Below are 26,765 nucleotides of genomic sequence, written 5' to 3'. Positions count from 1 at the left end.
GCACCCATTCACTCACACACACACACACGCACACGCACACACACACACACACACACACAAATACATACTCCTGAATTAAATCAAATGAGGTTTTACATCCTGATTTAGCTGCTTGCTTACACTTCCTGCATCATGATGAGGGCAGTCAAGTTTCCATGTGAGACGAAATGTTTCAGAGGTCGCTATGTGACACGAAACTGGCAAACCCCGAAGCATCTGCATTTTACATAGGGGGTGGTAGTAGGGGGTGGGGTTTGTGGGAACTGACCTCATTAACTTCAAAAACAGCGTGAGCGTGCATGCTACATGGCGTGCTTTAATTGAATAAAAATGCATGTTGTTAATTTAGGTCTCTGCCATTTATAGTTTCGCATTCCCACATCACTGCTGTAAAATAAGTTGCTTCCTTTTGTTTTTCATCATCAGCTCATTGTTTTTGGCCTCAATGCTGCTGTCACCATTCACCAAGAAACATGGATACGTCTTAGTTCACTCCGAGAGACACTGTTATCAATGTATATTTGCCCATATTGTGTGTCATACTTACCTCCACTTTGATATGCTATTGGCAAAACCAGTAGTTCAATTTCAGGCATGTATGAATGCAGTGATAGTTGGCTAAAAGGGGGGAAAATAACCAACAACTGTTTTATGGCACATTACAGATTCAAATTATCCCAAAAAAAAAAAAACACAGTGATTCCACAAGAAATCATTTGAATGTGAAATGTTTGCTAGTAAAGGGGGGAAAACAAGAAGTATTTCTGTCTGAACATATAGTCCAGTCTGTATACTGCACATCTATTTGCAAACAGTCTGGCCCACAGATAAGGAATATTGTACATTTTACTACATAACTGTTTTAAACACTTATGAGAGCGTGTGACATTAAAACACGACTAAAATAATGATAGTGTAACATGTAACATGCAGAGTATAACCAAATTTTATCAAAAGTCTGTTTGAAATGTTTTTGCCATGCCACATATGGCTGCTTGCTTTGAACCTACCCAAACTCCCACTTCATCACTCTGTTCCAGCAGAGTGTAACTAGTTTCCCACACTGTGGCTGAATTGCCTGACACAGAAAACATTCCCCTGAAACAAGTAGCAAACTCTCTGATTTAGTTGGTGGAGATCCATCGTAGTGATCCCTTTTTCTATGGTACTGTGCCATATCAAATCACATTTGTGAGGGCGATGAATTTGCAGCAAGCTATTTCATTGCACGTATTATAGCAAGATATTTAATCTATTTATTTTCTTATCTAAGGAACGTTGAAAGCATTTAAAGCATATTACAAAGGCTTTTATAATGCTAAAATTACAGTAATAGCAGCATTTGGCAGTATACAGTATTACTGCAGAATTTGCAGTATTTGCTCTGTGTGACATAATGTACTCATTTGTAAAAATCAACACAGAGTACATTATATCATACATAATGTGGTTATTCTGCAACAGGTGGTCAAAATTAGTGAATAAGTAAATTTGTAACCAAGCTAATTTTCTACAAATGATTGAAACAACAATTCTAAATACAATACAGCTCTCCTCACACAAACTGATTTGGATTAACAGTGGCATCACTCTGATTAACCATGGAGCAGTTACACTCAGTACAACAGTAGACACAGCTCTAAAGACTTTACTTTTAAACATGCACACAGTGCTGTTACTGTAGCTACCTGACTATTAAAAAACTGAAAGAAGGAGGGGTCCACTCCTTTAGACCTGCCCTTAGATGTCCACAGTTGTTATTGTTCCTAGGGACATGCTCACTAAGTATGATTGATGTCACTGCTGAAATTGTGTGACCAAAAAAGTTAACATTATGCCTTAACAACATTAATAACAAGCATATCTTTCACAACAACATCAGTAGCCATTTTATGTTGGTGCTCACACTGCCACTGCCTCAATTAAAAAGAGGTGCTGCATTTGACCTGTATTACAATTATATTCTCAAAAGAGAATACTAAACATACCACAAATAGCACTGAACATGCCGCAAAGCGCAGTGATCATAACCAACAGTGCACAGGAATGTTTAAAATGCTTTGCCAGGATAGACAGGTAAACTGGGCAGATGCCACAGCCCTCTACACCTCGTTGACCATCATTAAAGCTCCAATGTTGTGCTCACATTAGAATTAGAACAGGCCACAAGCTCACAAACTCCAGCACTTTCAGTTCCAGCCATTGCAGATGTACCCCTGGCTAATAAAAATGTCAACCTTTGACATGATTATCACTGGTTTTATTTCAAAGCAGATTTTACAATATACAGAAACAAACGCACACAGTCGGTGAATGCAGGCAATAAACACCAGAAACAGGAGTTTATGTCCTGACACCGATGTTCAGCTGCTCTTTTCATCCAGACAGGAGCAGCCGCTTCTTGCCTGGGTTGTACCTATTTATCTTCTTGTTTATTCATTTGGTTTGTGGGCAGAAACCAGCCTGGATCATTAAAGGCACTCGAACATCCTTGACTTCTGAGCCTTTTTTTTTGTACGGAGTGCACCCACAGCCTATAATAAAAGGCAAAAGGATTTTAAATTAGAAATTAATTTGGATAATTTGTCTCCTACGAGTGCCCTCCTCCTGCAGTTCCTGCCAGCAATATGTTAATATATCATATTAAGTAATTGCGAACCCCAGATGCAGATGATTATGCCATCGAAGAGAGGCTGATCTAATTAGTGTGAGCTCGGCAGCCCTGGCCGGGCTCGCCGTGCGGCGCTGCTTAGAGTACCTAGGAGCCAGAGATGACAACCTTCAAGCGGGGGGCCGCTGGGGGAGGGCGCCACACAGGCAGGAAAAGATTAGGAACAGTGTAAAAGATTACTGACCGATCTCTGCCTCGATAAGCAGGGAGGTCACTTTGTCGCATTCGGGAGTGAGGTGCAGCCAAGGTCGTCCTCCCGCAAGCCTACCCCCCAACACCCCCACCCCCAACTCCTCCCGCCTGGACTGTTCTTCACCACTGTGGGAGTAAGGGAGGGGGGTTTGGGGGGGGCGGGGGGCGAGAGATAATGAAAGGTAATGAAATCACCATCGCTCATACCGCTCAACCCAGGCAATTAATCACCACCTATGGCTGTATGCATATATCTGTACAGGTATGTTTGACTACACAGGCGCGCCAGTTGGCACACATTTTGAAAACGAATTGTACCCCTTTTTATTGGAGTGTGCTGCAGCTACTGTGAGGAGATTTCCCTCTGCTGCAAATGTCACAATCCTATTGTGAATGCTTTTTTTTCCTTGCTGTTGAAAATTACAGAGCAATAATGTAATACACACTTAGCATTTAAAAAAAGACTTGCCAGTATTTTCTGCAGTATTTTAAGTGAGCAGAGGAGGTTCTAACCTGAACTTACCTTCACATTAGAGTTATAGCACAGGTGGTTTGCCAATAAGATGTTCAATAAAAAGCATGCACTAAATGGCATCTGAAAAGGAACCTCAGATCTGGTTACTTACCTTCAGTATATTTTTCTGTTTCGATGTAGAAAACACTAGAAGGTTTGGGGATCCTTGTTACGCACTCCAACACTATAATGAATGTTACCAATCAATATTATATTATCTGTGCATGTAACTGTACCTTCGAGTCTACTGTGCCTTAAGTGTCCATGGCATTAGTTAGAGCTTTTGATATATTACTCCGTTTGAACATGGTCATAAAACCCTTTAAATAATTTGAATGTTTTCAGCCCGGCACACTTGACCTCACACTTAGTGCAAAATGACTCTGCGGGGTGAAAATAGCAATTAAAACATAATTCATGCTTGTGAAAACTTAAACTAAATCCTAATTTACCCACAAACAGGTTCATAAAGGGCCCACCTTGCAATTAGGCTTAAAATCTTTTTCATCAAAAAATTCAGGCACTGTTAATGTATTTTGCAAAGGTTTAATTAAACCTTATTAATTAAAAGACTCCGTCTCTCTCTCTCTCTCTCTCTTTTGCTCTCCCTTTTCTTTTTTTTCTGATAGATCTGTAGCGTGACCTCCAGTTAATTAAAACCCAGGAGACTTTTCTTGCATAAAATCAGATTTATCTATCCATAAAAGAATTTAGTTAAAAATAGTTGAAATCAAGTGGCTTGCAACTAAAGGCCTGCAGCAACTGAGGCGAGCCTTGCTCCAACCCTTTGCCCTTCCTCTGCTGCAGTTGTGAAACAAGTGCCACTGCTAACTAGATGGGGACCCATTAATTAATTGCAGGAAACCACTGACATGAGATTTCAATAGGGCTGTTTTTCCCTGAAAGAGGGGAAAAAAAACAGCAGGCCGCCAACCCCGCAGAGCGTTAGTTTCAAATTTCCCCTTGACAATAATGTGCTGCAAGTAACAATGTCGATGGCTGCGATGATAATGAACACAGTGCTCCATATAAATGGCCCCTGATTACTGAGATGTGCAGTTTCGGTAGTTGGTCAAGTGAAAGCCCCAGATGTCAGCTCTCAGGGGCAAAGGTGCAGAGTGCAGTGATTGGTGCATCAGCAAGGCACCTTCATGAACACAAAGGTGTGGAACTTCTGACAGTCAATGACGGCTTTTGTCAAAAGACGAGCAGAAGAGACCAAATAGACCTTTGCTGCCTGATTACAGCAAGTGATTCACACCATTCACAAGTGAGTCATGATATATGAAAGAGCTGCTTATTTTTTTATTTGGTCTCTCTATGATGACATCTCAAAAGCAACAGTCCCATGTGGTGTTGGTCAAAGCCCTCTTGTAGCTGCTGAGATGACCGCTATCTCTGTCACATTGGGATTTCCACTGCAGGAAACCAGAGGGAGAATGATGGGCTAAATGAATGACAGAGGATGACATCATAATCTGTAAAAGGGGCTCATTATTCCAACAATGAGGAATTTGACACCATGTGGCCATTGAATCCAGCTGATTGATATTTCAGGTTGTTATAAGTGTGACTCACTGTAACCACATGGGTAGATTGGCTTCAAACCGACTTTGGTGCCAGACACATGAATTCAAAGTGGAACTTTTTTTGCTTAGTCTGAGACATAGTTCAGTGCAGTGTTTCAAAAGTTTCAACTTGGCAGGGAAAACACTTGAAAACAAGGTAAACCTTCATACCTGGCAGAGCTGTACAGTGATACTTTAGTACTTATTTCTAGATGGTACCGCATTTCTCTGTACGACTATATCTTAACACATTTTAAGTTTGTGAAACCGAACCTTTTGTATTAGACAGTTCATTTCTTCCAGAAAGGCCATGGGTGAGCTTATCTGAAGTAACAAAAAAGTGCAGCAAAAGAGAAGAGCAGATTCCAATGCACTCGCAGCTTTGGTTACCACAAGACACTGCTGTGCGCAATACGTTCCCCTTCCTGTCCTTCTATTTACATGTATTTAATGATTTGAGAAACATCTGGGTAATCTTAGTCTCTCACCATATTCCCTAATGGCATAGCTCACTTTATCGGTCTTCCCACCACGCCCTGTGAAAAACACTCCATCTCTTCCCTTTGCACCGGGAGGAGTCCGAGGATCCCTAAATGACCAGGAGCAAACGGTCTTTTCGACGGCAAGCAACCAGCCAAGCACGCCTCTGCGGCAATAGGGACCGAATTTGGTTGGCGTCCAAGTACCATAGGATTTAGTGCACTTGGATGTGCTCCAGCGTTCCCGGCGACCACGGTTTACTGCACTTTGACAGATCTGTTTTGGAGAAGGAGGGTCAGATGCTTTGTACCTAATTACCGAATACACAGATTTTAAATGTATGCATAGGAAAACCGCTGAAACATGCCTCGGGGCTGCCGTTATTGATGCAACACCCCGAGGACAGGCACATATGGGTCCCTATCTCTGAACCATTTCATTAATTTACCGTAATATACCTCTCCCATGCTAGCATTTACATTGTGGGAAACAGCCTTATAATTAAAAAAATGACTGCGTCTGTGTTGCTTGTTCGCTTTCGAAGCGATACATAATGCAGCCGTGTTGTCCCTCAAATCTCCCCTCCAAGGCTCCCCTCTTTCTACACAAATTAATAGGCAACCACCACTGATGCGTTAAATTGCTTTGCGTTCATCGCTGCAGACAACTGGATTATTTATTGTTTTTATTAAAGCAACAGCCTTCTTTTTTGTACTACTTTTAAAATGAGCACAATTTCAATGGTACAATATAAAGATGGCAAACATTAAATAATTAAATGTTTAAATATGGTATAATCACATAAAATTGGCAAATATTAATTATGCACATGGTAATGTGGACAATGTGCTCCCATTATTGAATAAGACAAATGCATAATGATATGGATTTTCTCCTGGTAATCAGAGAAACTACAGTTGCCAAAACCAAAATACCAAACAATGTTCTTCAGTAACATTTTTTTCCCTCCAAATTCTAATGTATTGTTGGGGAAGCAAAATACAACTTAAACATCAGTGTTACAATGTATGACTTTGGACAGGGGGCTGGTATGGGTGTTGGGTCCAGTGTTTGCCTGAGAGTTGAAAGGAAAGGAGGATTTGCTCTGGCATTTGATGCTTGTGTTGTGTCTGGATGGAGTGATCTGGTAAAAGCAGCTGACTCACTGCTCTTGTTGAATGGAATCATGGTGTGTTCCAGTACACACCCTGACCTCCCACGTGAAGCTGAACACCCTAAGCCCCCGTCTTCATTCGGGGTAGCCTGGACTCACTTCCAGGCTTGTTCTGGCAGCTGAGGGGTTTTAAAACCACTTAAAACCACTAAATATGACCATTAATTAAGACCAAAATTGTATAAACATTGCCAGTATGTTTGGCAACTTGTCACAAATCAAGATTTGGTAGAAGCCAAAGAGAGGTAGTGTCATTGGAAAGCCTACTAACCCGGGAAGCCTATTAAAAATGCCACGTAAATACTGTATGGTTGAGGATTACACTTTATTTTTCTTTTTGTTCTGTTTTGCAATGGCCACATGCTGAACCCACACAAAACTATACTGCTACTCTTGAAATACAAATACATGTTACACATGTTTATATTTAGATTTGATATTTTAAGTCCAGCACTCTTACGTTGTTCAACATTTCTTAAATCTCAGAGCAGATGTTTTTGCTGTTGTGTTTGTAAAATTAATAAATGAAAAGAAATTGGAAAAGCAATACATTTTAATATGTAAATTAAGGGGTAAGGCTTCTAGCTCCAGCTCAATAATCCTGGGCCCTCAGTGTCTCTTCTGGTGTAAACAAACTGATGAGGCCACAGGGAAAAAAAAAGGCATTTAACATAGAAATGAATGAGATGAAATGAAGACGTGACGCATGTTGGTACTGATTGTCTTCTTTTTTTTATCTCCCCCTCCATGAATTGACAGTGGAGCACACTTCCAAAGAGAAGTATAGGCTCTGCTCTCTCTTGTTTACATTCATTGTCAAGACAAATCTGTTCTCACAGGAAGAAGCGTGCGCTCACCAGCTGTGTACTCCCGTTTTCTGTTGTTTACTGCCATCACTCGTTTCCCTCCCCAAGAGCCAGGGCAGGGTTTCTTCTCCCATTCTCCTAACTGCAGAGGCTGTTTTTCCCCCTTTTTTGCATTTGCTCCTGTGAGCCCACCTCACCGCTGGCGAGCTTCCCTGTTTCTGACCATTGTCAGGTGCGATCTCCCTCAACCCGGCTGCTCCATGGCGGCCCATATGGATGTCACTGGGCATCAGCACAAAAAGGTGCGGCCTGACATTACGGGCCTCGATGGCAGCATATTCCATGCTGATAGTGACAATTACAGTGCCCAGGTATCAGACGAGTGCATGCTCGCCGGCATGAGAGGTCTGTGCTCCACCGTTGTGAACATTCCTGTGACTGTTCCTGTGACCGTTCTGAACAGGGCCAGTACAAAACATGGCAGGGCTGCCTTCCGGAAAATAGGAAATAAAGCAACAACGGCCGTCCAAACACACACACACACAAACACACACACACACACACACAAACACACACACACACACACACACACGCACACACACACACACACACACACACACACACACACACACACACACACACCTGCCTCAGATCCTCAGTCTCCCACCTTTATCCCCTGTGCTCTGACAGGGAGACAATGGCGGATCACAGGGAAGGGACTTTCATTCTGTGCTGTGCTCCTAGCGCCGACCGGATGCAGCTAGGCCGCGGGAGAGAGCTCAGGAAAAGCGGCGATTCCAAACACGCCAATCCCGTCGCCTGCGTATAAATCTTAGCATTTTTTTTTAGTTTGTGTTAAAAATGCAGTGTGCATTATTTAAGTAGCGTATAATTAAATATGTGGCTTTGCGAGAGATTTCCACGGAAGCAGAGCCAGAGGGACCCAGAGGGCTCCACGCAGTGCGATGCGAGCGGAGGAGTGTTTAACATTCTGAATTTGTCCGGCGCTCGTAATTTATTGGAACTCATCTGTAACAAGGCCTGGCACTGATTTATACGTTGATTTGAAAAATAAATAAAAGTGATAGAAACCTGCATTTGGCTTTAATGATAGACTGTTGCAGCGTGAAGAAGTAAGGATATGAAACATTGCGAGGAAATTAGATATTATGCCCCGAAGACAACTGCAGCCACCAGCCCATTAATTATTAGATATTTATTATTAAAAATTTCTTTTCATGAGTGACTGCAGAATATTCGCACCGCTCAAGCTGTTGAGTCCTGACAGGAATGAAGTGTATGGACCTCATTTTTCCCATGTTGTTGCTGGGAGCTGACAGGGCAAATCTGTGGTGAAAGATTCATCACATGCTTTTATTTAAACACACGCGATCACGCGCACACACATCACGATGGACTATTTACATAAGATACGCACAACGTGGTCTAAATATTTTTTTATGCAGATAATTGCCAAGGTTTGGTGTTCCTGAGAGGAATCCATTGGAATCAAATCAATCCACATTTTTCAAACTGCTACACGAGTGAAAGGCGTGCTCCAAAAACTTGTCTGTGAAATTATTTCAGCGAAAATTGTGGCATGAACACACATCAGAGATTTAAAGTTTAATCATGCCACTGACATTTTGACTTGGATTAGAAATGAATGGAAAGCTGTGTAAAAAATGAAATCTGTTGCACTGAAAGCATAGAAGTTACACTGACTACAGTCAATCTGCAGGACTCTGAGAATCTGCCCAGGACTTGCGCCTTGTAAAAAGAACATTCATGTAATTTAATTCTTAACCGTTAATCCTCCGAATTTTAGCCTGCTCACATGTCATATTTATCTCCTTCAATCAGGGGACGGAGCCACATCATGGCTGATTAACAGAGATGCGTGTTCCAGGACTCGGTTTAATGTGTGTCGAGCGATCTGAGTGGCTTACGCAGACTTCAGTGGTAGATGATTAATTATCCACCCCCACACACTGTGACTCTGGCATCCTTGGTTGAAAGGCGCAATATAAAAATGCAAGGTAACGTCAACTCTGAAGTCATCCGTTGTAAATGCAAGCGTATACACAAAAACAGTCCACATAAACACTCGCGTACATTACAGACGCTCACTCTGTGCCAACATCAGTAGGTTCTGGTTACAAAAATTGGGAAATAGAGGACAGCTGTCTGGAAGAATTCCTGCTTGCCTTGCCAAGGTCTCGTCTGTTTTTAACAGCACAGTAAATTTCCAACAACATACAGTAAAGCTATGATCCGCGCATGGACATTAATTTTTTATTGTCGGGGAACAGATGCAATTATGGATCATCACACTTCTCCTGCTAAGTTTACTGCGCCGTGCTAATTATTACTGCAATTATTGATACGCTTTGCATTCTTACAGGAATTACAGTGGAGACGATAAACATTTGCCCCGGGGCTTGGAAAATATGTCCCTTGTAAACAGATGGCATTCATATTAAGATTGTTTCACGTTGAAGCAGAAGTGTGGTAATGAGTTTGGAAAAAAGGCTTGCTGTAGGCAGGTGGTCTATGTTATAAGGAGCCCCACAACAACAGGCCCCTCTGCAATATCAGACCACAGTACTACAGGACATAGTGCACAATGATAATACCAGAACTCACAGGCGACGGGTTCACCTCTATCTAGTACAAAAATATTACGACCAAATGGGGTTTTTTTAAATGATAAAACTGTGTTATCAGTGCATGAATGTTACCTTACGCGTCTTTGGCAGCTTGACCTCCTTCATTTGCAGTGCTCCGCCCCCATTAAGTCGGTCCACTGACCTACCCTTTCTAATGTTTGTACTGTTTACATGTCTATTCAAATGAAAGCGATTATTCATCCTTGCACCTGTGTGAGGCAACTGGATGACTTTGTGACCCACTTTGGACACTTGACAGTCCAGAATTGAGCTCTGCTATGTGGCCTTCCCAGTCAATTCCACAGGCTGCACTCATCCCAGGTCCAAGGACGAAAAAGCCTTTTCCCCCTGAACTAACGGCCGTAATGAATGGGCTGCCAGACCTCCCTGCTGTGGCAATTTGAAGAGGACGACATGTTATATACCACCCTATTTGCTGTTGTGATGAGCTTCAGACACCTCCCATTATTTATTACAGGAGGCCAGTGAAATAGCGCAGAGGTCACTGAACCTAGGGAAGTGGGTGGCATTAATAAGAGTGTGTGTGTGCGTGTATGTCTGTATGTGTGTCTGAGAGAGAGGGGGAGAGGGAGAGAGCGAGAGGGAGAGGTGAACAGAGAGAAAGTCTTTCCTGTCAAACACAATGTTGGCACAAACCTTGGCTTTGATTAAGCTCAAAACTTTTCAAATGTCTGTTTTTTTCCCCCCATTACTGGCATCAAAAAGCAACATTTATTGTACAACTCTTTTTCTGTCCAAAAGGGGTGTCTAATTGGATCGTCCAGTGGTGGCAAGGTAATGTTTGTTATTGCAACAAGCCCTTTGAATGGCCAGTGAACTTATGTAATCAAGAATTAGGACCCACTGGAGAAATACGCACTGACAGCAATGCTGAAGTCAAAACTAACGGCACACCTTTAACTTGGGTAAATAAACTTTCTTCATCAAAATGATGAAACATAATATTGACTTCACTCAAGCTGCGAGTCTGGTGGAGACAAAAAAAAAAAAAAAACATGCGAATTTGACAGAATGAAGTAATAGCTTGACAAGGCTCATAATCCAGTGCGGGAGGAATCTCGTGAAGAATTGCTTTGTGACATTGTTTTCACAAACACTGTATTAATGAGCTATTACTAATTACTCCTGAATAACTACGGAAAAGCAGCTTACAGCTGAATAGGTCATAACTCAGTTGGAGACAAATGCTGCACAAGCCAATTATTAAAAGCAAAATACAAATTTGTATCTGCTGCATTGCTATAAATCATTTGTTTAGTGTTAATGCAGTTGAAGCTAATGGAGCTAAACCACTTTAAAGATGTGGTTTACTTCAACAGGAGACTGAAACCAATCAGCAGAGTCTGACAATCCATTTCCAAGTCTGTGCACTGGAAGCAGATTTTTTTTTTTTGGGACAGTCAAAAATAAGGCAATTGAAAAATGGTGCTTGCCGTATTTCAAACTGGGTTTAGCCTCCATTGTTTCAGATTGAGTGTGTTCTCACAGTACTAAAGGACAAATGGTTTAGCTTGCCTAGGGTCACCTGGGGTTTGTGGGCCCATAATGATCCAAAGGGGCCTTGCAGGGAGGCAGAAATGCTTCTGCTTCACAGCTTTCAAAAAGGAAAAATAGTGTGAAAAGCCTAATTAAAGTATAAAAAAAATCCACCAATCACACACACCCCATTCCCTTGGTTAAAATTGCTTAAAAACTATATCCATCAAAACATAGACAAAATATCCACTATTAGTTATCACAATAAGCATTTTAATAATTTAAGCAAAGGCCGTATGGTTATAACAGGTATTTTTTTTTATTAAAAAATAAAACCAATCCAAACAATAGTTACCCACTTCTTAAATTAACCGTGATGTAATCCTATAGCATTTACAATAACATCGTGAGGCATCTATGGTGCCTTGATAATATGTAATCACGTTCATCCTCTTTACTGACCAAATCCTCACAATCATGTGTGTCATGAGTTCATTTCATTTGTTTCCTAAATCTTTGGAACGACAAAGTATGTCTACATCCCTGCCACAGTTTAAGAGACATGGTGAAATAATACATTCTCATAAAATTCAACCAAGTATATAAAATATCTGAAACTCCCCAAAATCTATTACCCATATAATTTGTAAATTTGATTAAAAAAAGAGGCAGAATTCACATATTTTGCCATGTCAAGATCAAAACGTTTATGACATCCTGCATGTGTGCCGTTTTTGCTGCAAGCCTCTGGACCCTTGAGAAGAATCTGTCAGTTTGTCAGTGTTGAGGAGCTGCCAGCTTTTATGAAACGCTGAGTGACTAATTGCCCTGTGTTGAGCTTCCTGCCTGGGTGTCAGCTTGTAATGTTTTCCCTTCTACCAGATCACTAACAGAGCAATATTCTGCCCCCTACAGAGCTGGCAAATATTGTAATTTTACTTGAAGCCAGACACAAGGGGGAAATTAGTACCTGTGCAACATATATTATGAAGGACAACTTCAAAGTCAAAATTAACGCTGTTTTAATGCTGTATGCTTGGAGGGATTTTTTTCCTTCCATTTTTTAAAAATGATTCCCCAGTAGTGAATTTGCACCTTTCCCAGAACTGTTAGAACAATTAACTATGTAATATCAATTACACTGATCTTTTTTTTCATGATATACAAGTGTTATAATAAATTCACATTCCCAACAGAGATCAACTTGATGGTGGCTGATGCATTTGAAACAGAAGATGGACAAAATATTAATGGGGTGAGGGCTTATAACTCTGAACCCGTTTCACTGAAATTCCGTTATGACTAACTGGCTTGAGAGGACACCACCTCACAATGTATGTGTAAAGATTCATGCAACTGAATGTTTACAGACAGAAAATGTCTGTGTTCATGTATTGTATGTCTGTGCATGCAAGTAATACATGTCTATACTTAACACACATCAAAGTCCTTTGTGCAATGCACAAATATTTGCTTATCTGCATAAGGTTAGACATGTCTTGGTCTCTAGACATTTCTTATCAGTTCTTCAGCGAGATGCCAACCCGCGCTAAAATAAGCCTCAGGTCTCAAAAACATGTATTCCTACACACTTATTATTTATGTATTCCATACAGGTTGCTACCAGATGTTATGTTCTACATACTGGTACCAGAGTCAAGTTTCTTCCTTCATTTTCTGGGAGTAATTAAATTCCAGTAAGAAATCCTACTGCACAGTCAAAGTGCCAATTCAACATTGTACAGTACATGAAATATGACGCGTAACCAGTCCTCATATCAGTTGACAGTTTCCAAACACGCCCGGCCCATCAATCCCACAATCCTCACTATTACAATAGGTTTTTTTTTTACATTTAAGGAAAAATGAGCGTTCAAGTTCTTCTTTGAGGTTTGGCTGTGCAATGCCCCATCTCCCCACCGCTCCTCCCCATTTCGGCTGAGTGACAGCCCCCCCCAACACACACAACATGTGGCACATGAAGCCATGGAAGGCGTTGTCTGAGACACGTTATAATAAAGACCGGAGGGGCCGGATCCAGCTCTTCCGCCACTGGCAGGATGTCCCCCGACATCACACACCCACGTGATGCACCACCCATCAAAACGAGGTCCAAAGCCAAGCCCTTTGAACAGTGTTTGTTTTCTTTCTAGTGCTATCTTATTCCAGGATTACTAATCAAACAAGCCCTGGGCAATCTGATGGGTAAACATCTGAGAAGCTTCTTGGCAGGAATTCAACTCTCCTTTCTGCAGCCAACGGATAAGAAATGCCTGCTAAGCTGCTTACAAGTCATTTATGAAAACACATCAAAACTCCTTGAATTAACTTCCCCTTTTCTGATTCCAATGTAAAAAAAAAAAAAAAAAAAAAAGAGCAACCCTTTCACCAAAACAAACGGTTCACAAACTATTGTGATTACGGTACTTTGATAAACTTAAGAGCGTTGTCACGGCCTTCATGTCCTGCAACTGCATTTTTCTTTACATGATCAGACATAAATAAAAATGAATAATAATAAAGATCACAAGGTCCCATATTGTGGCCACGTAAAACTTGACCTTTGAGGCATGTGCATGACAAATATGCCATTTATAATATGACTTTTGGTACACATTCATTCGAGGACATGATCAATGGAGAACAGCTTCTCTTTAAATAGGTCTTCAGTCTCCTCCATCCAGCGTGCCTACATTTGAAGTCAATGTTACAGTGCAACACTGCTATATTTGGCCAGGTAATTAATTCCCTTTTGAGCCTGTGGCAGGTGCTTCTGTCCCTGTTCTCCATCAGCAGGAATGTTTCTGTGGGGCTCGCCCCGGAGCCTGTCCTATCGGGGGTCCCAGTTAGACAGCGGAGTACGGCATCAGAGGTGGTTTCCTACACATTTTGAGACATCAGCCTCCCCCTTTTCCCGGACAAAACACGGCTTCTGATGTCTGCCAGGGATGGGAGCTTCATTTTGTCTCTGTTTTTGCTGTAAACGTTCAGGAATATCCCAAATACCACCAAAAGACCACCCCACACATACCTGCAATGAGGGAATTGAAGAAAAGAACGTTTACAACTGAGGCATGGTTGTATGCTTACATAAAAATCTAATGTTTTGAATCAAAGATATTTTGAATATACTGTTTAGAATGGGTAAGGGTACTTACTGAAAAGTAAAAGGCTTTGAAAAGAACATAAATGACAGTACAATCGTCATAGCTTTTCTCCCTGTTGTGACTGAAATGTAGAAAAGTTGTGTTAAAGTTGCGTTAACACCTACATCTTCTGCACATACTACTCAGTATTTCAAGTTTTTTTCTGAACATAAACAAAAATGTATTATGCAAGGAAAACATGAACAAAATATGAAGGACAAGGAGCATATCGCAGTACAGCTGACACAGTTGACAGGTGTTTTGACAGGCAGTCCAACCGTGCGAGTTGGCGGTGGCAAAAATGTTCTCACCTGTGACGGCAACAAGGGCGCCGAAGAGCTTGATCAATGCGAGAACGAACGAGATGCCGAAGTAGCCCGTAAGGGAGAAGAAGAACGCGTAGCCATAGGTCCTCACTGGATGCTGGAGGAAAACAACAGGGGGGGACTTAATTTGAGCTTTGGTGGAATTGAGCATCATGAAGAGCATGTGGAATGGCCTCTACACCTGTAAACTGTAACACAGAGGCACACGCACATACATGAATATATACATACATTCAAACATACATGCAGATGGATTTCTGGAAGGTGGATGGTGAATGGTGGATTTCTGGACATTTAATAGAATTTTTTTTACGTAGCAGAAAATTTATTGGCACAGAAACCCAGGGTTATGGGTATACTTTTTTCAAATCATTAAGTACATGATATATCCTGAGTACTGGAGTACTATAATAAAATATAAAATATGCACAAAATGAAATCATGCGTATTTCTAACACCACTGTCAGCATGGAGGCATACCAATAAGAGATCCTACTTTTTGTTATCAGCTGTGCAGCATGTTTACCAATCTCTTTACTACTTTTCATTGGCATTATTGTTTAAACAAAACCATACTCTACCTTTTTAATAAAACATTTCATTAATAAAACATTTCACAACAAAACAATTTGCAAAACAATCCCCTGTTGCATGAAGGAAGCCCAATATGCTTTTTTATATATATATATATATATATATGGCTTTGCTGTTTTATTCCCTCCATTACGATTGAGCTGAATCATTACTCACTAATAAATTTCAACACCGCTTTGAACGGAGTGTGTGTGAATGCAAGGCAAGTATATGTTTTACCCAAATGGGTGGGTCATCCGAGCAGCCATCTTGGAGGAAGGGAAAGGCCACTCATCTGCTTCTAGCCTATATACTGTAACCTGGTATCTATTCAGCAACAACTTGATACCACACAGATTTCAGTATTGTCAAGTTCATGAAAATGTTTTCCAAATTTGTGCATTCTGTTTAACACAAGCTGTAAAATTTCTTTGTCGATGAAAAGTTCAGTTTCAAGCATTTTTTCCACAAGTGTTATGACAGGATAAATCATCTCTACACAAGATGCCACCTCTTATAGGTCTTTAGGTTTACATTATACTGTACGCTCCATCTGACTCCTTTTGCTAGTTGAAGGAATTTAGGAAATACTATTATTTTTTTTTAATTAAAAAAAAAAACCAAATACCTAGTACCTTTTCAAATGACAAAGTCACAAATTAAATTGGGGCCTGCGATTAATACACTAGGGTCATACAGCTGTCACGTCTAGATAGATACAGTATAAGGAGATGTCAGTGGATACAAAAACACTACACACAATATCCATGAACGATACATCCACAAATCTGGAAACAAATACGAATTCAGTGGTGTTCTTATCAACTCCCAACAGAAAATGATTTTCCTGGAAACCTTTCAATCACGTAAATCACCAACGTAAAACCACTGGGTGCGTTTTGGAAAACATCGAAACCAGTCATTTTATCCCTTCATCATAAAATGTCGAGGATCTCACAAACCTGAGAGCAGAAGGCCACTGCTGGTCCCAGTCCACCCACACAAAACAAGCCCATCAGTATGTACACAAATCCTATAGAGTAGGAATACAAGACCTGAAACAGAAACCAAAAGACTGAGGTCAACAGTGCAAAGGTGCTATGACATAGCAGTGTCAATGTAGGCGGCTGGATTCTCGGTGAGAGTCATGGGTTCAAAGAGCATGCACACCGCTGACGCGGCGCTCTCTGGGAGGGGCTTACCATCTCTGAGTTAGAGCCGTTGTGGAGCTTCATGGCCTTTTCCTGCACGTTCCCGATAGCAGCATCCGCGCACAAGGCCAGAGAGATGAGGATGACTCCTGGGAGACCACAGACACGTATGGAGTGAGCCTACCGCGCTTTTCGAAGTTCGCCATTTTGACGCAGTGGGAGGCCTCGTTCGCCGACGCGCTCTCCACTGCTCCTGTGTCACTCCAGGACGCTCTGCAAAAGTCCTCTCAGTGTGGGATACCTTGCACACTCCAAGTATGGACAGCAATAGGCCCCTAATTAATTCCCCATTAATGTAAAGAGGGACATGCTGAACAGACCCTCAGAAACCATTCTGCGCTCACACTGCACACGACCCATCATTTTAATATTCAGGCTGGAGGCAGAGTCCTCATTAGTCGTCTTCCTGCGTTTCCCTCGCCTTTGCAGTAGAACGGCCCACGTCTCAATATTAAAATCAACCACTGCCTTCAACCACAGGAGTTTTATGCATATGAATTATTTATTTATTTATTTATTTTTTATGAGGACAAAAACTGTACATTCAAGGTCACAAACCCCTGTAAAGGTAAACGTCCACTGTAACTGCTTCTCTTGTTCACCATGTGATTGGACAGGATATAGTCTCAGATGACAATATGCTAGCATGAATTGCCACAGGCCTGAATATTTTTTACGGCATTTATAATTTTAGAATTAATGCTCTGTACAAACAAAATCATATACATAACCCAAAGTACTTTTTGACTACTTTTCTGCAAACACTGCACCTTTTAACACGTATAGGATTTATTTCACCATTTTGCTTTGCTCAAAATATCGCATGAATACATGGAAAAATTCAAAACATAGAAGTGTTTTCTACACTAGTTGTCATTTTACAGGAAACGCAAACGCTAAACAGTTTCTATGGTACAACAACACTTCACAAAGCTGCACAGATATTTCTGTTTTGGGCAGCAGGGTATTAAGACTTGATGTCTGGGATATCTGAATTATAGCACAAACGACTTGATATGACCTCTATGCCTTCTGAAAAGTGATATTAACAAGCAATGGCACCAAACTACTGAGAAGCACCAAATACAACCTTGAAGATACATGGAAACATTTATGAACCACCAGTAGTGAGGTCACGCAAATATCTGAAGATGTGCAGTTCATGCATATCAGGTAACTAGCTAGCTTGACCCTTCCATGCCATAATATGACATTCAGTTATACTGAATAAATGAACTTTTTTATCCTTGAGTTTCTGACTGACATCATGATTTTATGATGCTGGAATACTTACCATTTATGTTCTCTCTCGCTCAAACTGTATTCCTTGTACAGTACATAGTACAGCCATTTATCTTTTTAATTTGAATTCATGTACATTTAGAGACACATGCACTAAAAAGAACGCCCAAAGAGAAAAACATGTATACATTTTTGGACGCAGCAATTACAGCTCAGCAGAGATCAGCAGAGAAGTCTACTAGGGAACAAAAGGACTTGTACTTCACCTGTAACATTGAAGTTGGGTGCAACTTTACTGTCTGCCAAAGTGAACCAAATGAGGCCCAAACTCATGCAGAGAGCAGCAGACACGTCGGCCACATTGTATCGCTTCCCTGCAAAACAAATCATTGGATAGTTTGATTAGGAAACACTTCAAGGGTTCACTGCCGCTACTGATAAGCATTCACACTATGTGATGTAAATGAGAAATCTATAATGAACCCGAAGGTTAGGTTCTGTGAAAGTGTCCTTGGAGGCAGAGATGCGATTTGCATAAACAGCTGATGGTTGTTCTGGCCATTTTCTGGGGGCATACGGAATGCTCCCGGGCTCTGGAATAGAGGAAGGGGAGTTGACATGTAGCCTCAGATCAGCAGAGTTGAGAGAGGTCTTGATGACACTGGCTGCAGGTTGGCTCCACACGGCCCTTTGAACAAGTTCATCAGCCAAGGTGGATGCCTTCATCAGCCAGACAACTGAATCCAAAAAACCTTTTGCTGGACTTGCAAATTAGACAGAAGAAAGCTGGGTGGAGGCCTAGGCTGGACACATGCAAATACTGAAACAAAACAAAGTCTTCCTGAATGGAATACTGCCTCCAGGACAAAAAAAAGTGACACGGCATCGGTCGGTGTGCTTTGAAGCCAGTCTCCTTTGAAAGGTATCAGATCTGTCTCACATCTTGAGAGAATGAAGGAGGCTTTCACTCATCCCCTGGGGAACAACGGTCCACATGGCAAAACTTCTGATCGCTGGGACAGGGAACCGAATGAAGACGGTCTGAGATGAAAGGTACCATGAGGCTGAACAGCACCTTGCGCTGAAACCCAAAAGAATACCCTAAATACCACGGCCGAAATACCAATCCATATGTAAAATACACATAATAATGCATATATATATGGAAAAAATTCCACAGATGAAAGTGGCCATTGCTGCAAGTACTGGGCTTACCCAGTCTGATGAATACAGCTTCAAGGAGTTACCTGTAGTGTTTAGGAAGTAGATGATTCAAACACTTAAGGTTCAGATTCATGAATGATACTGTGAAAGCTTTTCAGTTCTACCTCTTAATGATTGGTCTCTGACAGACATATTGAATGAAATGTTCCTTTATATTTGCACTGCCTAACAAGTTCAGCATTAGCAGAGGAATGAAAGATGAGAGAAAAGCTTCAGCATAATGACTGAATATCCCCCAATGTCTTAATGAGAGGCCAACTCTGTGCCACTGACTACCAAAACAAAAAGAAAGGGAAGTTCCAAACTTCCTTGGCAGTATTGTCAGACTTTAAAAAAGAAAAAGGAAAAACACACCAGCACCTTACCTTGAATAAATACTCCTCCTATCATGACAGGAATGAGTTTACAGCACTTGAAGATGACTTGTGTGGGATAGTTCAAATACCCCAGTGAGGTGTTTGACAGTCCCATGGTCCCCACAGTTAAAAATGCTATAATCATATATGTCTTCCCTGGAATTCTGCAAACAAGACAAGTCATCATCAGTTACAGAATTCTTCAATCAGGATAACATATTTCAAATGGACGGAAGTGATGAAACCTTACCTTATCTCCATTCAAATTTGATCTACATGTACCATGACTTTTCAATTACATTTTAAGTAATATTACAAATTATAGACAAATTATATACGTCCCATATAGACAAGACAATAACACAAATTATACAGCACAAAAATACATGTTATTTTCAGGGATTAGTCTTGTCAGCAAATGGCCATGAAACTTGGCTACCCTGAAGATTAACCTGCAAGACAAATTGTCCTTTTTCTCACCATGCATATATTTTTTGTTTGCAGACACATACATATAGAGGCTCTTGGCAGTATATCCAGTCACCAATGACTTTTGGTAGAGACATTCATACATTGTATAACCCAGGGAGCCAGCCAATTTCTTAGCGAAACCAGCACATTGGCATTTCTTCAAATTCATCAAGCATAGCAAAAAAAATGGACGTATTTTGCTCCTGTAAAACTTCATTCCTGGACAAGGCTATAATGGACAGAGGGATAACTGATCGGTTTTTCAGATTTTTTCCATTACTTTCCAGGACTAGAATACTTTCAAAGACTTTCAAGGGTGGTGGGGACCCTTCTAATCAAGAACATATTACTTGGAAGTCTTAGATACTAGACTACTGTCTATGGTTTTGAAAGTGGATCCCATATAAGGTAGCTACCATACTCTGCAGTAATTTATTTCAAGCTTGCAGAATATGTTCATTACATAAATGGCGCTAAACCAATAAATCAATGTAAATGTATAAAAGTACTTACCTCCTCCTTTTATCTTGTGTGAGCTGCAGTTCCACCAGTCCAAACAGGGAGTAGAACCCAAACTGCACTAAGGTGAGGTACCATCCAAAAGGCTTAAAACCTTCCATTGAGAATATGAGCTCCTGCACAAAACAAAGAGTTTGACGCTCTTTGCTGTGGACTATGCTTTGGCCCTCAAAAGCATAAACTACTTCACCGAAACACGCCTGCCCCTTTGTATCTCATTAACACATGTATACTTCAGTTGATCTTTGAACTTCCCAAATACTAGCAAACACTTTTTCTCCTGAACTCAGCCGAAGTAAATAAGTGTTTTGACTCAAACTGGAAGCCACGTTTACACCACTTAAGTGGAGCACTCGCATGGCTGCTCTTCCCCTGTTTATTGTAGTTACTTTCTTTGTTACAGACTTCCATTGAATGTTTCTAATATTTTCTTTCCCTTCCAGTTGTAACAATTCCAGTTGTAACAAAGACTGGATCTGCTGCTTGCAAGGTCCGCTGCCAGTTATATTAATAATTGCATCACACCCCAGGACGAGTATGGCGTTGTGAAAGTGTCACGCACAATGAGCATACCTGCAGATACCCATAGATGAGATAAAAGACGAAGACCCCGGCCACGCAGATGAAGAACTGCATGGCCGTGTTGAAGCTGCTGAGGTTGATGCCCAGCACACGCAGCTCCTCCACAGACTTGATGTGGGGGGACATGATCTCCGTCCCAGACGGGACAGAGATGGATATGTGCTTCCGGGAGCTGTTGTAATTAATCAGTCCAAATTTGGCACTCATGGTGTCTGGGAGCTATTGGAACAAGAAACACGGTCACTGTCTGATAAGTCAGTGCTTAAACTCATACAGAAATATGACATAACATCCAATGCAATACCTTTCCAGGGGAATGTTCTACAGGTGTGATAATACAGCTACACTGGTTTTACCATCAGCAAACTGTCACAGAGGAATATTCCGAAAGGTGAGATCTTTAAAGTTCGCTGCAATTGCAGTCGTGGTTAAACTGTGGCAAGGAACTTAATATGAAACGTTCATAAAACTGCAAGATATTTGTACGAAGAGATGTTCAGTTTTTATTGTATTCGTGTTATCTAGGTAGCTGGCTAAAGCGGATGACCATTCATCAATCTGTGGCGTTTCGTAATCAAATACAGTGCGACTTTCAAACTCACCTTCTCAAAGGATAAAAAAAGATATATTTCAAGCAAATGAAATATTTGGCAGCAAAACTTCGATGTTCCACAACTAGCTTGCAAGCTAGCTGACGATATCAATGCCCAAACCGAGATTGTTGCCCGGGCTGTTCATTGCGCCACAGCTAGCTAGCTAATAGCACATAACTAGCGAGTTGCCACTTCTTTGGACAAGCTACGCTATTCACTAGCTGCCCAGCAAATGGAACCGTGACAAAATATCGTACATTTAGCTTACAAAGTGAGCAGTAATGCTCGACTGCAGAGTGACATTTGTGGCTTGCAATATTATAAGTGTCTACCTAATGTTAGCTAGTTTTTCAGGTTTTCAGAACACGACAAACCAGGGCTGGCAGGCAAGCTAACGTTAGCTGTAACAGAAAAACAAGCTCCACTTCCGGGATAAAACTGATATGCCCCGTTTCAGTCAAATATGTCATAACAGCCATACAACAGCACGTAAGTAAATGTATCCGATAATTTTAATGCAATCAGCACTACAGCTAGGTATTGCCTTTTTTGTCACATTAGCTAACAATTCATGGCATGCTGTACTCTTCTTGAAACCGTTCTTCCGGGTGCTGTTGTCTCCCGGCAGCAGCCAACAACTTCCTGTTTCAGTTGAACTATGACCCGGAGAAACAGCGCTTGCTCATTGGCCAGGGAAATTATCATACACAGAAGCCACAAATCCATTCCATATGTGCGTATGATATGTGTATATTAACTGGCTGTCGAAATAACGTGGGTTCCATTTCAAGGGAGAAAAACATCAAAATTTCTTTTGTTTTGTGCCGTACGTTAATTAATAAAATGTTCACCGTTTATTGTCGTGTTGTATGACAAAGCACATCTCATTTCGGGTGCAAAACGACAAAAAAGAGTAATAATTAAATCGGCATGATCCCCTAAAAATAGAATCTGTCAAAGCAGAATTACAGTGCATAATAAGATAACACCAATCGTATTAAACTTATACGAATATATAGGAAAGAAAACACAAACTAGCTACCTACCCTTTCTGTTTAGTTCTCGTACTTTCTCTTTGTATAACCCTCTCACAGCTAGAAGCTCCTCTGATTTATTCTTACCTTACTATCTTGTGCAGGGGGGTCCATTACCCATTAATTAAATATAAATTAAATATCGCCAAGTCACAGACATGTTGTGTTTCCCCCTCAAGTGTACAGTTGTCAAAATGCAGCAGCAGGTTAGAATAATTGTGAGCAACAGAACCTGCGTAACCAGTTTGGTTAGATTTGGTGATGTTGTGAACGAAGTATATACTCTTTGGTATTTTTTTTTTTTAATCAACATTTGTGTTCCACTCGCATCCTACTCATGCAATCTTTGGTCTGAACAGCTCAGTGAAATTGATTCAGCCATAGTCAAATTAACAATCACTATCTGTTATGAATTATTCCTTTAATGTACAGTTCTGTGGTTTGCATGACCAAAATACCCATACAATCAGAAACATGCTGTTATGGTATGAATGCACAATAATGTATGACTCAAACTGTAACTGTAACTAGTGTTGATGCCCCTAAGATGGGACAGAGACTTTGGATGGAGATGGCACAAAAAAACCGACCCTGCACTCACACAGCTTCTGCAGAAATGGGAGTGTCCATGCCCCATGTCAGACAGAAATTACCTGGGTATGCAACGGCATGCTAATGGAGATGGTACAGGGGATGGAGGAATACAATATAAGCAGCAGGACTGAGGAGGGGCAAGGTGTGAAGTGCAGAACTCAGCAAGGCATAATGTCTGAGGTGCTCTGAAATGCACATTCACATTGCTTGTACAGATACTGTTATACAAATACTACAAAGTAAGTTGTCACCAGTCACATTTCAACAAATTATAATATTTTTCTATATGCACATCCAATATTGGGTTGATAATCCTCCTGCAATTCCAAAGCTGCGGATACTGGACATGAGCCATGTGCAAACCCAAAGAGGTATGATGGGAAAATTTGTGTTAAAAATTTGTTTTAAATACTGTACTAAGCTGCATGGTATTAATCCATCAGAGTAGCTGATTTAAGGTTACCTTAAGAGATTTAACCTTACCTTAGAGAACAGAAGTAAAGCCAAAACATACCTTTGTAAACTATATGTGTACAAATTGTATATATATTTAAAATTGTGTATGCATTTAATTTTTAAATCAATAGCATTAGTTTAATCAACCACCTAAAACCCCATATACAAGGAATGTATATTTTCATTGAAATGTAGACACTTAAACATTCTCTCCAGAGACAGACAGTTAGATTGATGGGATAGGCTTTAACCATGTGATGTGGTTTTTAATAAAACAGTGAAAGCCAAAGGCTTCAAGAAAATCCACAGATCAATTTTTATTGGTGGACTTTAAGCATGTAAAGCCCTTGCATTATCCTGTAATATTAACCCCTCTTCACAAAACACAAAGGATACAGCGTACTCTGTTATCCTGAGGAATGTTATATCAGACTGTTAGAAAGTCTCCCAAAACATTTTTAAGATGGCCAGACAGAGATTATGAAATCTGAAACTACAAAGTCTGTCTCGTCTAAGTTGCTGGAGCGTAGGATAAATTGTTCACCATCGGTTGATAGGTAATATTGTTAACTTAAGTAAATCTGGTTGTGTAAATTTGTAATGTTTGACTTAATATTCTCATCTTTCCACCTTTGCTTATAAGTCATAAGTATCATAATGGTTCAAAAGTCAAAACTGAAAACATACTGAAAACATATACAAGGTGTAAACAAGAGTGGGAATAAAGTGATATTCGTAGGACAGATGTTTGGAAAGTTTAACAATAATTGTTAATGAACAAACCTCTAATCAAACCAGTGATTACTATGACAGAGGGAACTAACCCAACCAAAACATGTAGATGAAATAAATGAAAAAAAAAACAACAATTCAATTTACGGCAAGACCATTGCCATTAAACACTGCATATTTTGAAAAGCTGTCATTTAAGATGCAAGGTTCGCTGAAGGGAAGAAAGTTTTTAGTATTCCGAGTACTCTTCTTGATTTAATTAAAATAACTATAAAACAGTGATGCTATTTTACCTTAATGTTAAGGTTCAATGCCAAATTATACTTTGAAGATGCAGCTCAGCCAGGAGTAAAAAGGCCTGTGAATAGCTAATGTCAATTTGGGCCGACACTCAATAATAGGGTGTTGTTAGGTTTTTGGGAATCTGACAGCACGTAGCTCATTGTGACATTACAGTATAGGCCGGTGTCTGAAACTGTGAAACATAGCTTTATTGCCTCCTCAACAGTTTAAACTGGGTGCCATTCCACTGGTTTGGACTGGGTACCAACACATGGAAATGTAGAGGAAATTACAAAGCAAAACTTTGAGGAAGTCTGTTTCAGCTTATGTTTGATGCTGACATATTACTGACCCCTCTCCAACTCAAGACGTGACCACCCCTCCCCATTTTTCCCAGTCTCCCACCAGATGACATTGTCACCTCCATCCACACAAGAGGTTAATTCACTCCAGGATCACATTATTTCCTCCCAGCTCTTTGACAATATAAAAATTCAGAGTGGACAGCTCAATCCCTCTTCCATCTCAGATTTGATTGTAATGGTATTGCCTTTTGTCCCTAGGAGGCCTCCAGCTGCATTTTCTGCGCTTTATGACACTTAAATAGCCAGGCTACAATTTTTCCATCTATTCAAAAAATACTGTTAATAACTCATTTTGAATGAGACTTCTCTCCTCGCTGACTGCAGCGGCTGGCTTCTCCCTCCTTTTATTGGACAGCAGACTGGGGCCACCCCAATGCTGAAAGCAAGGGGTTAATTAATCTCTTTGAATTTACAGCATTTTTTGTTGCACTGCACTCAGGAAGACAGTCCCAAAGAGACACATACACCTTATTTACAACCTTGTTAAAGTATTCAATAATGTACAGTAGTCTGCATATACGGACCTCCTTCGTTCCCATCTAACTTTACAAGTATACCCATTTATCAACAGTGATGGATTTGTGTAATATATCTCTGGCTTTTCACAAGATGCTACTAAATAATACAATAATTATTTATTGATTATTCAAAAAGGTAGGTAGTATTGTAATGGCTTTGTACCAGACTATGGGACATGCAATAAATAAAGCACAGAATTCAGATGTCAGTGATGTAGGAGACTGAAATTACTTACAGTCCAGTCTTAGAGTGATTCACTATGGTGCACAGCATTCTGGATCAGCAGAACTGTGAGTTTTCTACTGGTGGAAATGCTAGCTCCTGGTTGGTCCCTTTTTTCAGTGGTTAGGGGTAGTTATGAACGCTCAAATCAGTTCAGTCTTTGGGTGAGTGATATACCTGAAAATGACACATTTTAACATGATACACGAAGTTAAAAGTCAGATTTCATTTACCATTAAGCACCATGAGAAAACTTTCTTAGGCATGCCAATATAATGTAATTGTATAAGATCTTGTAGTTTGCTAGAAAAGCTTGACAGAAATATCAATGAATAGTGATTTATGAACAGAGTCTGTTCATTTACTGACAGCGTTTGACTCAAAACCCACAGCCCACCCTTATCTCTTAATCACTAGAGGCATTCTCACTGATCATACACAATCATACACTGATGCCATTCTTTTAAAGACATACAAGCTGACATGGTCAACATAGATCATATCTGGCTGATTTGGAGTATGGAGAATGAATGTGGAGTATGCATGTGAAAAACCCACAAAAATCAAAGTATGCTAACAGATTATAAAACTTTAGTTAATTAGACTGTTATTATTGTTGAATGAAGCCCCTGTTATATCATGCCAATTATTGTTGACACGGGTCAACAGGACTTAACTGGTTGGTGGAATAGTATTGTTGGGAGTGAACAGGAGATGACAAATCTGTTTTGCCAAAACACTCCTCAT

The 26,765-nt window shown here is 40.5% G+C and overlaps 1 protein-coding gene across 3 annotated transcripts; it reads right to left on the bottom strand.

The window, feature by feature from the left end:
* Nucleotides 1–11,931: 11,931 nt before the first annotated feature.
* slc35b3 (solute carrier family 35 member B3) lies at nucleotides 11,932–23,025 on the bottom strand. 3 transcript variants are annotated; one of them, XM_036522210.1, is made up of 10 exons: nucleotides 22,936–23,025; nucleotides 21,213–21,440; nucleotides 20,634–20,755; nucleotides 19,659–19,813; nucleotides 18,336–18,443; nucleotides 16,819–16,916; nucleotides 16,579–16,671; nucleotides 15,029–15,140; nucleotides 14,730–14,799; nucleotides 11,932–14,602 (listed from the first exon to the last, which is right to left on the bottom strand). In XM_036522210.1, the coding sequence occupies exons 1-10, from the start codon at nucleotides 22,960–22,962 to the stop codon at nucleotides 14,452–14,454; spliced, it is 1,164 nt and encodes a 387-aa protein (XP_036378103.1). In that variant the 5' UTR covers nucleotides 22,963–23,025; the 3' UTR covers nucleotides 11,932–14,451. The 3 variants fall into 3 exon arrangements, with proteins under 3 accessions (XP_036378103.1, XP_036378105.1, XP_036378104.1); XM_036522212.1 differs by lacking the exon at nucleotides 22,936–23,025 and adding an exon at nucleotides 22,861–22,922; XM_036522211.1 differs by lacking the exon at nucleotides 22,936–23,025 and adding an exon at nucleotides 21,824–22,433.
* Nucleotides 23,026–26,765: the final 3,740 nt, after the last annotated feature.

The sequence above is a fragment of the Megalops cyprinoides genome, chromosome 2 (assembly GCF_013368585.1).
Source record: "Megalops cyprinoides isolate fMegCyp1 chromosome 2, fMegCyp1.pri, whole genome shotgun sequence".
NCBI lineage: Eukaryota > Metazoa > Chordata > Actinopteri > Elopiformes > Megalopidae > Megalops > Megalops cyprinoides.
The sequence above is the reverse complement of the archived record's forward strand: the minus strand, read 5'-3'. Positions and strand labels throughout refer to the sequence as shown.

Bases quoted from the DNA above. Each gene is read 5' to 3' on its own strand.
- slc35b3 (XM_036522210.1), bottom strand. From the start codon at position 22,962: ATGGACCCCCCTGCACAAGATAGTAAG. The intron at 20,756-21,212 runs GTATGCTCATTG...TGTTTTGTGCAG, and splicing joins TCATCTATGGGTATCTGCAG to GAGCTCATATTCTCAATGGA. The intron at 14,603-14,729 runs GTAAGTACCCTT...CCCTCATTGCAG, and splicing joins TCAAAGCCTTTTACTTTTCA to GTATGTGTGGGGTGGTCTTT.